We start from the raw sequence: 10,350 nt of genomic DNA, 5'->3' as shown, positions 1-10,350 counted from the left end.
GCAAAGCGAGAGCCCAGAGGTGTTATGAGTATTACGAGCTTAACGATGTCTTGTACAATTTAAACTGTGATTGTGATCTTGAAGAACAAACTACATATGATATAATACAAACGAACAATGTCTGTTAAGTCATGCCAAAGCAGGTAAAGTTGTCCCATTCGCCCGGGACCCATACATATAGGCTGTAAACTTTATCGAGATTCCTTGTTTTACGAACAACAGTATATTAGTCACCATTTTTGCAAAGCTTATGATTTAAAAAATACAAATAACAATGCACTGTGTTCCTAAAAAGTACGCCCATTGACTTGTTTGGATTTAGCGCGAAATAAAAACTATATTTTTGGACGTTTCGAACTTCGTTACTTTTCAAATGGAAAGTAGGTAGCGCGCGCAACTGAATCACACGTCACGTAACAATCTCGAAGGTTCCGGAAGTTTGGCTGTTACCCAACACTGGCACAGGTAAAAATAGCCAATTCCCTTATCAGCAGTGTTGGCGTTGTGTTTAATAACTAAAAAATATACTTCTTAATGAAGTTACTTATTAAATTAAATTTAAAAATGCATATGTTTAAGGCCAGTACTTTTCGTGGGCATCGTTATTAAGTATTGCCTTTGAAATTCTGCCCAGAGTGTGGTGGGAGGATAGCCAATTCAGCTGTAAAAAGCTAAGCCAGCAGCACTAGTGACAGTTTTTGGTGAATTACTCAACACAGGCGTGATAAAGAAAACTTGTGAAATACAGAAATAAGAGCTGAAAAGGGGAAACCAGTAGGCCCTGCAAAGTAAACAGTCAGTTTGAAAACCCGATACCAGCAGTTCACATTCATTCCTCCGTTTGATCGACAAGCTGGAGCATAACTTAACCGGAAAATAGGAACAGCAAGTGCGAGAGGAAATACCACAATGGCAGACACTGCGAGTCACATCCACGACCGCTTCCAGACGTTTATGAACGGCCTCGGCGAGCGTTAGTAAGTATCACAGGCCGATGGGTCACCCCACAGTCTGGGGTCCAAGTGCGGCGCACTGACGTGTTGCTTTGGTATCCAACCACATCAACAGTTGGTCATCGGCCCAACGGATCGATGGGCCTTGAACCTATGGGTATACTCATGAGTCCTACTCCTCCTCCTCCTCCTACTCTTCCGCAGTGAGCCCTATGTGCGCGAGCACCTGTCCAAGGTGTACATGGTCCTGGGCAGCACTGCCGCCGCCACAGCCATGGGAGCCCTTCTTCAGATGCGCGACTTCCTCGACCTCGGAGTCCTGGCCGCGGTGGCCACCTTGATCCTGGTCTTGGGCCTGCACTTCTACAAGGACGACGGCAAGAACTACTACACACGATTGAGCATGCTCTATGCCTTCGGCTTCTGCTCCGGACAGACCCTGGGACCGCTGCTCGGCTACATTTGCAGCATCAATCCGGCCATCATCCTGTCGGCCCTCACCGGCACCTTCGTCACCTTCATCTCGCTGTCCCTGGCCGCTCTGCTGGCCGAGCAGGGCAAGTACCTCTACCTGGGCGGCATGCTGGTCAGCGTCATAAACACCATGGCCCTCCTAAGTCTTTTCAACATGGTCTTCAAGTCCTATTTCGTCCAAGTGGTGAGTGTGCCAAGTGAGCAGCTGCTAGCTCCCACTATGTTTATAAATAGCTTTATTAAGGGGGTGAGATAATCTACTTAATTAAATAGTTGCCATTATCAAATGATATACCTGCTTGAAACCAAACTTCTACCGAGAGATATTACATTTTTAACTCTGATTGTTGCCATATGAAATTATTAGTTTTATTTTCCTGTTTTTAAATGACAACAGTTTGTAGGATTTTCACCATAATTGAGTTAAATTACTAATAAGTGCTTCTCTGTTTTCAGACCCAACTCTATGTAGGCGTTTTCGTGATGGCTGCCTTCATCGTCTACGACACGCAGAACATTGTGGAGAAGTGCCGGAACGGAAACCGGGATGTGGTGCAGCATGCTCTGGATCTGTTCTTCGATGTGCTCAGCATGTTCCGCCGTTTGCTGATCATCCTGACGCAAAAGGTAGGTTCTCGGGGCAGGCGTTTCTTCCACCGATCACTCGCTATAGCCACCTCACTCAGCTCAAGACCTTCATGGTTTAGGCGATTCATGCCGCACCGAATCAGATCAGATAATCCTCGAACAGTGGCTGGTCACTTTGCAAAAGCTTTCCAATTTCAAATTCGCTGTGAAAATCCATTTCAAACGGTAGTTCGAGCAGCCAAGGGCAATAAGTATACTTTCACAACGTCCGGCTACGATACTCAGGTCTTTCTCAGAACCACTTGTGGGAAGTATATTTATTTCCGGGAACTGCGAAAGGAACCTTTTGCAAAGCGTTCTAGCTGCTTGTGAAACTATATTTACGTTGCTTTGGCACCAATTGGGGAAGCATACTTAGTAATACTCTTCATTACCTTGCAGGAGGAGCGAAAACAGAATGAACGTCGCAAGAGAAACTAAATCAAGCTCTGATAACAATACCAACCCCCAACACAACATCTGACAAGGAAACGGGAGGTTGACAGTTTCTCGTTCTAAAAATTTATTAGCTTACAAAATAAACAATGCCGTGTACATTTGGCTTTAAGTTCACATACAAATGTTCGATACAAAACCCAGGCAAATTCCCCATTTAATAAAAACCACAAAAAGACAGCTCATCCACATTATTATTATCCATAAATGGAGTTGGCCAAACGTGGCGCCGCAGATAGACCATGTTGATAGTATCGATTGGGGGATGGAGGGCCAATTAATTAGGCTAAGTGCAAGCTGCAGGTAATAGCTCAATGTGGGCCAGAGTTGGTCATTCGAAGTTTTGGTATCCAACGAACAACATGGCGCAAACGGAGGACGCGGTGCAACCCCTATTGCAGCAGTTCCAGCAACTCTTCTTCATATCCAAGATAGCAGGAATTCTGCCGCAGGATCTGGAGAAGTTCCGCAGCAGGAATCTGCTGGAGAAGTCCCGCAGTGGCATGATCTACATGCTGTGCACTCTCTTGATCTACGTGGTGCTCTACAACATTCTAATCTACTCCTTCGGGGAGGAGGACCGCACGCTCAAGGCCTCGCAGAGTCAGTGAAGCATGAATCTTGGAAGGGGTGAACCCTTAACTCCAGTATTTACTCTTCACAGGCACCTTGACCTTCGTGATTGGCTTGTTCCTGACCTATATCGGTCTCATCATGATGGCCACCGACCAGTTGACCGCCCTACGGAACCAGGGCAGGATTGGGGAGCTCTACGAGCGCATTCGCCTGGTGGACGAGCGGCTTTACAAGGAGAAGTGTGTGATGGACAACAGCACAATTGGTCGGCGCATCCGGATCATGCTGATCATGACGGTCATCTTTGAGTTGTCCATTTTGGTGGCCACCTACGTCAAGCTGGTGGACTACAGTCAGTGGATGTCGTTGCTGTGGGTAGTCTCCGCCATTCCGACGTTCATCAATACGCTGGACAAGATCTGGTTTGCCGTTTCGCTATATGCGCTTAAGGAACGCTTCGAGGCCATCAATGCCACGCTGGAGAAGCTGGTGGACACGCACGAGAGGTACAAGCTTTGGCTACACAGCGATCAGGAGCAGGCACCTCCTCTAGACAGCTCCCAGCCGCCGGAGTACGACAGTAATCTGGAGTATCTGTACAAGGAGCTGGGAGCCCTGGACATCGGTTCCATTGGCAAGAGTTCGGTGTCTGGTTCGGGAAGGAATAAGGTGGCACCGGTGGCGCACTCGATGAACTCTTTCGGTGAGCGAATTGAAGCTGTCTCCGGTAAGCCACCACCTCATCCTCTTGCCTCAAACATGGTGCACGAAAGCGAGCTGGGAAATGCCGCCAAAGTGGAAGACAAGCTGAACAACCTGTGCCAGGTGCACGACGAGATTTGCGAGATTGGCAAGGCCATGAACGAGTTGTGGAGCTACCCCATCCTATCGCTAATGGCTTATGGATTTCTCATTTTTACGGCACAATTGTATTTTCTCTACTGTGCCACACAGTTCCAATCGATTCCATCGCTTTTCCGCTCCGCCAAGAATCCCTTTATCACGGTCATAGCCCTGAGCTACACGTCCGGAAAGTGTGTGTATCTCATCTACCTGAGCTGGAAGACCTCGCAGGCCTCCAAGCGCACTGGTATCAGTCTGCACAAGTGCGGTGTGGTGGCCGATGATAATCTTCTCTACGAAATAGTGAACCATCTGTCGCTGAAGCTGCTTAACCATTCGGTTGACTTCTCCGCCTGTGGATTCTTCACACTGGACATGGAGACGCTGTATGGCGTGAGCGGCGGTATCACCAGCTATCTGATCATCCTGATTCAGTTCAATTTGGCCGCCCAGCAGGCCAAAGAGGCCATACAGACATTCAACTCGCTGAATGACACAGCCGGCTTGATTGGCGCGGCCACTGATATGGATAATGGCAGCTCCACGCTGCATTACCTGGTCACCACCACCATGCTGACTCCGACGGGCTAAAGATCAGGGTTACTCGGAAGTTTTCTTCAATATATAGAGCACCTCCCGGCACTTTTATTTCTGTCTTTGGCACTTAATAAACTCTCACAAAGCAGTCCTGCGTTTGTATTCGGCGCGAGCGTCCTCCAATTCAATGAGTAGATCAGCGAAGATGGCATTAGCCCCATCAAAGTCCAAGATGGCCACGCAGGAGATCTGTGCCCGCTTTTGGAGGGCATAGGAGAGCTCTCGCCTAACCAGAGGAAAGCAGTAAGGCACTTTTCCCTGCTGACACTGGAATTTGAGGCCTTCTATCGTCTCATCCAGACCACCTATAAAAGAGAATATCATCATCAATTGCTTTTCAAGCGATTGGTCTACTCACTTTCACCCGGGCAGATCTCACAGTCGGTGGCCAGTATCAGCAGTTTCACCTTGTCGATCCTCAGCCTGGCCAGAGCCTCTCGGAAGCCCAAAACCAGGCGGGGATGGGCCCGAGCTTTGATCTCATTTTTGGCAAAGGCGCGTTTCTGAAAGCGATCCAGATCCTTCAGCAAGTTTAGGCACAACTCTTTTAGCCGAGGGCGGGTGCAGTTATCACAGTAGCTGCAGGGGAATGTATGTACTATGTGTTTATCATTCATAGGAAATGTAGGTGAGGGCAACAGACCTTCTGAAACGCCGGGAGTGTATGGAATGTGTTTCCCCTCCTTGTGGACTCACTTTGGTGGGGGGTATTTCTACGAGGGATAGCTCCTGGACCCGCTGCTCCACCGGAATTGCTTCCGGCTGGATCTCTTCCTCGGGCTCTTGCTCCGCGATGTCGCGTTCCACCTTTTTCAAGGTGCGATAACTTCGTACAGATCTCTTTAACTTGGTGACCTTCTTCTTGGGATCTATTCGGGTTTTCCCCTTGGGTTTGTTTACTATATAACTGCTCCTTGTTATGGTTAAATGGGGCCTCTGGAGTTTTCTAGCCTTGATCTGCCTCTGTGACTTGGGTCGCGGCTTGACCACAAAGTCCAGAAGCGAGGCCTGCTGCTCCGGCTTCCTGTGCTTGTTCTTGAACTTGGAGCTGCGCGGTGTGATCCTGGTCGCTGCATCCTTACCCTCGTCCGTGTCCCGGTTCCTCCGGTCATTGTAGGTGCTCTGATCTATGAGGTTTACTTTTTCGGACATTTCTGTTGGGCTTGTGGAGCATCTCTGAAACAGTGTTGGCAAACGCGGAGATGTGGTGGGCAACCTTTTTCACCACACCTGATTACAAAGAAACAGTGATGTCAAGCGACCGAGGCCGGGACATAAAAAGGGGATCCCCGCGACGAGCTTCAACATTTCGTTCCCGAAAGATCTTCCTCGCAGTTCTGTTTTACCGATCGCTTAAAAATGAGTTTCGCTCAGAATATGCAAACGGTTCTGGAGAAGCTGTTAATTCCTGATAAACTGCGCGCCGAATATACAAAAGACGCGGAGGAAATTCAAAACTATGTGATTGACGAACTAAAACGGGTGGACGATAAATTTGCCGACGTTTTCGACGGTCTTAGTCTGGGCGGTAAGTAAACAATTTGCAAAAGAAGAGCAAAAGACTCCAGTTACAAAGAAATCGGAAAAAGTTTTTTCTTAAAAAAAAATATTTCACTCTCTCCTTGAGAAAGGTAATTTATGAAATCCACTTTAAACTTGCGGTGTAATCTTTACAACTAATGCAGGAAGTCATAAATGTGTTTATTGTGAGGTGATACGCCAACGTTACACAATTAAATGAGTAATAATTGGTTACAATCGAATTTTTACTCATATACGTATGTATGTATGTGAGTTATTTTATTTTAGGAAGCTACTTGGATCGCGTAAAGCTGGATGTTCCCGATGAATTTGACATGCACATGAAACTGGATTTTGGATTTGACATTACGCCGAAACCAATTGACAGTGGGTTTATCTACCTGGAGGCGGATTGTGTCGTATTGCAACCCCAACGAGTCCATCGTGTTCGACTTCAGGAATGGTTACGCGTTGCGTTTCATAAGGTATTTAAGTCAACGCAGACACTTGCGACCAGCGCTGGACGAGTCTACCAACTGAGCTATACAAATGAAGGATATGGCTGCGCCCACACCATCGTAGCCAACAGTGGAAGCCGCTCCATATCGTTTGATTTGGTGCCGGCAATCGAATTTACTGGAAGGCAGTGGCCGCTCGCTAGTCCCCCCGTTTCTGCTGAGGTTCGCAAAAATTGGAATTGGTTCGCCATTCCGCAACAGAAGAAGGGTAAGAATAGGTCGAAAACCACATTCATGGTTTGTGCTCCGCACTGGGAGCGCGAAATGATGAAGGACTCGGATAACTTGAAGAACGTCCTGCGACTGATGAAGGGACTACGGGACGCCCATGCTAGGCAGTTGCCTCACTTGTCTAGCTACATGCTTAAGACAGTCCTGCTCCATCGAATCGAAACGGTGGACTGGGAAAGGGACCTTGGCACTCTTTTGGTGGAGATGTGGAGCCATTTGGTAAATCATCTTCGAGCTGGTAGGCTGGAATTCTTCTTGGACAAGGACCACAATGTGTTCAGTCGCATGAATCAGGGAGAAATCAAGAAATGTCTTCTTTACTCGGAGAACTTGCTCCAAAAGCTTCGACTGGCTCAGATAAATGGCAGTTATATGCACTTGGCAAACATTTTCCTTATTAATTAGGGGTGAACTTCGTTCGCAGAGAAAGAATTGAATTATTATTTGAAACTCCACTCCAAAGTAAATTCGTTTCAGTAACAGATAAGAAAAAAGCTTATATATGCAAAATGCGCTCAAGCTCAAGGACATCATGAAATAGTTGTTTGCTTCGATGTTGAATAAATAAACAACTTGCTAAGAACAAAGAATGTCTCAGTTGATAAAGCAAAAATTTGAATCTAACTTCATTGAAATACCATATTTGATCTTAATTTTTGTTCATTGGATGAAATAAAGGATTTTTGTATAAGCAAACTAAATCGATTGCTCCACATCTTTTTTATTTCCTATTTGATACAAATATGAGTGTTAAATACCTTATGAAGAGACAACTTTTGACTTACGTGCTACAGGAGAGCGGGTAGGCATCTGCTTACCCTGAAATTATCAACGGTAAGTATTAACTAAGGACCTAGCTCGGGGGCATTTCGCTATAATCGAATGCTGCTTTCGATGGACATGTGCAGGTCGTTGAACTCCTTCAAATGAGACAGGATGACGTCCCGTTCCCGCTCATAGACCTCCCAGAACTTGAGGTATTGGCTGACATGCTGGAGTACCAGGTTGCGAGCAAAGTCGAGGCAGCTCCGCACGTTCCGCATTCGCCGCCTGCAACTGGTCAGGACCGAACGCACCTGCTGCACGGGTTCCAGTTGGGCTATGACAAACGCAAAGACGCTTTGCACATCGATTCGCACATCGGTGGGAAACACTATTGATTCGGAGGGCTTCGCCTGGGGAAAGACCACCAGCGAGGGGGAGATCGGCATGGCCAGTTCCCAGGGCAGATCATTTGCCTGGCCGTCGAAGCGCACAAAGTGCACCTCGGAGCTGCTGAGCAGCGCCGAAACCTGCAGGAACGCCTGCGACAAAACGCCTGATAAGGCGCAGTCCGGGCGATGCATAAACACCACATTGGTGGCATTCGGTCGCTGCAGCGCCTGTAGCAGCATTTGCCTGTTGTATTGCCTGTTGAACGCAGAATCCCCAGTGGCAGGCGCATTCTTGTGAGTCCTTGGCAAAGTTCTTGCGTAAAATTTCCGTATGAAATCCTTAAGAGCCACATACGAGAAGGTATTCTGTTGTGGCATCACATACAGGGATTCCTCCGCCGCATCCACGATGAAGACTTGGACCTGCTGGTGATGCTGCTGAATGCCAAGCTGATGTAGATAGTCTCTATACTTCACAGAATCGAAGAGCACCACGCCCAACGAGCGATTGTGGGCGGCGTTCTCTGCCGAATGCTGCCAAATGAGCTGGCCGTATTTGGTCACCATTTTAGCAATGCCGATCTTCATGGCCGGCGTTCCATGCTGCGAGTGAGCCAGGCAAAGATTTCTAGAGTGCAGCCTGAGCAGGTGGGGTACCCTTCGCTTCCTTTGGTGATTCTGGTGCGAGTACTGTCTCCATACGAGGTCAAGGTATCGATTGATCCTATAGTAGTTCTTTAACGTGGCTCTGTTTATTTTCCAAGCGGGATAGCAGGTCTGCTTTTGATCAGATTCCCGAAGCAGCTCACTGGGAACTTGCAAAAGAGAGATCGATTCTTCAGACTGCGCCTCCACTGTGCTCCAGTAATCATCACAGCCCTCCGACTGTTTTTTCTGAGCGCTGGCCATCTCCTCGCCCATGACACTCGCATGGTGGTACTGATTCATTCGAACACCCATGGCCAACACGGGAACATGGCGCGCCTTCATGGCGATGGTCATGGGAGTGCCATAGCCGTTGGAGAACAGCGATGAGTTCTTCAGTGTGATCCGCACCCAGCGAAGAAGGTCCATGGCCTTCCAGTCCGCGGAAGTGCTATTAAACGTGTGCACTCCGTTCCGGCTGTCGATAACTACGAATTGGGGCAGCTTGGCCGCCGGAGACCTCAGCATCTTCTTGGCGGTGCTGCCAAAGTTCACCGTGAAGCGGATATTCCTCTCCGGGTCTAGTTCTAGCCAGCGCAGCCCGGCGGCCAGGTACATCTTGTAGGCCATGTCGTCCGGAGAGTTCATTAGGCCCAGAACCACTGCGTCCGAGTGCTTTCGGATGGCGGCCAGCTCCTGACTGCTGTGAGCCCGATCCAATGGCTGGAGCAGGTTATTCATGAAGCGGGCAAGCTCCTCGAAGCTCCAGGTGCCTTGGTACTGCAGCATCTGCCTCTGACCGTAGCGCACCACCAGAGTGGGCCACTTGTCCGGGTAGCCTCCTGCTCCGACGACCCCGGGTGGCGGCATCAGCGTACGGCTGCAGTTGCACTGCAAGTGCCAGCAGTCGATGGCCCCGAAGAAGGCGTACTCCTGGTAGTAGTGCGCCAGTCCATTGTACACCAGTCGGGCCTGTCGAGCTTCGCTGGCCCAGGACACGTAGTACAAAAGCAGGGAGATCTCAGACTCGGCCGCCTCCGAACGGATTTGGGGCACACTGCGGCCGGGGCATTCGCTGACGGTCACCTGGTCGGATATGGCGGCCCTGGAGGCGATGGTGAGGGCCAGGAGCACCAGGTGAGCAATTATTTTCATCGCAACCGGTGGGAAGCTAATTAGTGGGCAGATGCAACAACAACAAACGCCACGAACAGATGACTGGCGGGCAGTGCTGCAAAACGTGAATGGTTCGAGTCACGGTGTGTGAAAAGTCACTTTATGCAAAAAGAAATTAAATTAATAAAATTATAATTATTTTTATAAGCTAGATTTGTCAATAAATAAGCTAGAGTAAGCTTTAAATCAATAAAATAAATTAGCAAACGCTGTATTTAATTTCACAACTTCATATGATAAGTGGTAACACATCACACAGCCAACATATCGATGACACTATCGATTAGGAATAAAGTCACGATCATATAAAATGCACATAAGGCAAAAAAGAAGACGCTCAAAACAAACCGTTGATGTCGCAAATGTATTTAAAGCTAGAATATGCTAGATGAATTCAAATTCAAATTTTAAATTTCAAAATTTTACAAGCTTTCCCCTTTTTTCTGGGAGAACTAGCTTATAATAAGCTAAGCTGGCAACACTGGTGTGTACCCTAATATGCAATAAAAACTAAATCTAATTAAAAACTTTAGGTGATCACGGGAGTGAAATACACACAAAGCAATGTTAAATCTTTGT

General features: G+C 47.9%; 5 protein-coding genes across 6 annotated transcripts; 3 read left to right on the top strand and 2 right to left on the bottom strand.

Moving 5' to 3' along the window:
* Positions 1 to 702: 702 nt before the first annotated feature.
* LOC108034748 (bax inhibitor 1) lies at positions 703 to 2,690 on the top strand. 2 transcript variants are annotated; one of them, XR_001768729.2, is made up of 5 exons: positions 703 to 977; positions 1,158 to 1,611; positions 1,884 to 2,054; positions 2,114 to 2,240; positions 2,457 to 2,690. XR_001768729.2 is itself a non-coding variant. In XM_017109696.3 (4 exons), the coding sequence occupies exons 1-4, from the start codon at positions 910 to 912 to the stop codon at positions 2,493 to 2,495; spliced, it is 732 nt and encodes a 243-aa protein (XP_016965185.1). In that variant the 5' UTR covers positions 705 to 909; the 3' UTR covers positions 2,496 to 2,690. The 2 variants fall into 2 exon arrangements, 1 of the variants encoding a protein (XP_016965185.1); XM_017109696.3 differs by lacking the exon at positions 2,114 to 2,240 and having other exon boundaries at positions 705 to 977.
* LOC108034746 (selenocysteine insertion sequence-binding protein 2) lies at positions 2,612 to 5,821 on the bottom strand. Its single transcript, XM_017109694.3, has 3 exons — positions 5,170 to 5,821; positions 4,885 to 5,105; positions 2,612 to 4,831 (listed from the first exon to the last, which is right to left on the bottom strand). Exons 1-3 carry the CDS (start codon positions 5,676 to 5,678, stop codon positions 4,605 to 4,607), a joined length of 957 nt encoding a protein of 318 aa, XP_016965183.1. The 5' UTR covers positions 5,679 to 5,821; the 3' UTR covers positions 2,612 to 4,604.
* LOC108034743 (gustatory receptor for bitter taste 66a) lies at positions 2,825 to 4,612 on the top strand. Its single transcript, XM_017109690.3, has 2 exons — positions 2,825 to 3,113; positions 3,175 to 4,612. Exons 1-2 carry the CDS (start codon positions 2,825 to 2,827, stop codon positions 4,518 to 4,520), a joined length of 1,635 nt encoding a protein of 544 aa, XP_016965179.2. The 3' UTR covers positions 4,521 to 4,612.
* Position 5,822: 1 nt separating the features above from the next.
* Positions 5,823 to 7,497, top strand: LOC108034744 (cyclic GMP-AMP synthase-like protein). Its single transcript, XM_017109692.3, has 2 exons — positions 5,823 to 6,054; positions 6,336 to 7,497. The coding sequence occupies exons 1-2, from the start codon at positions 5,886 to 5,888 to the stop codon at positions 7,199 to 7,201; spliced, it is 1,035 nt and encodes a 344-aa protein (XP_016965181.1). The 5' UTR covers positions 5,823 to 5,885; the 3' UTR covers positions 7,202 to 7,497.
* LOC108034739 (uncharacterized) lies at positions 7,477 to 9,805 on the bottom strand. The gene has a single exon (XM_017109683.3). The coding sequence runs from the start codon at positions 9,748 to 9,750 to the stop codon at positions 7,669 to 7,671; it is 2,082 nt and encodes a 693-aa protein (XP_016965172.1). The 5' UTR covers positions 9,751 to 9,805; the 3' UTR covers positions 7,477 to 7,668.
* Between the last annotated feature and the right edge of the window lie 545 nt (positions 9,806 to 10,350).

Source organism: Drosophila biarmipes, chromosome 3L, assembly GCF_025231255.1.
Source record: "Drosophila biarmipes strain raj3 chromosome 3L, RU_DBia_V1.1, whole genome shotgun sequence".
Classification (NCBI taxonomy): domain Eukaryota; kingdom Metazoa; phylum Arthropoda; class Insecta; order Diptera; family Drosophilidae; genus Drosophila; species Drosophila biarmipes.
The sequence above is the reverse complement of the archived record's forward strand: the minus strand, read 5'-3'. Positions and strand labels throughout refer to the sequence as shown.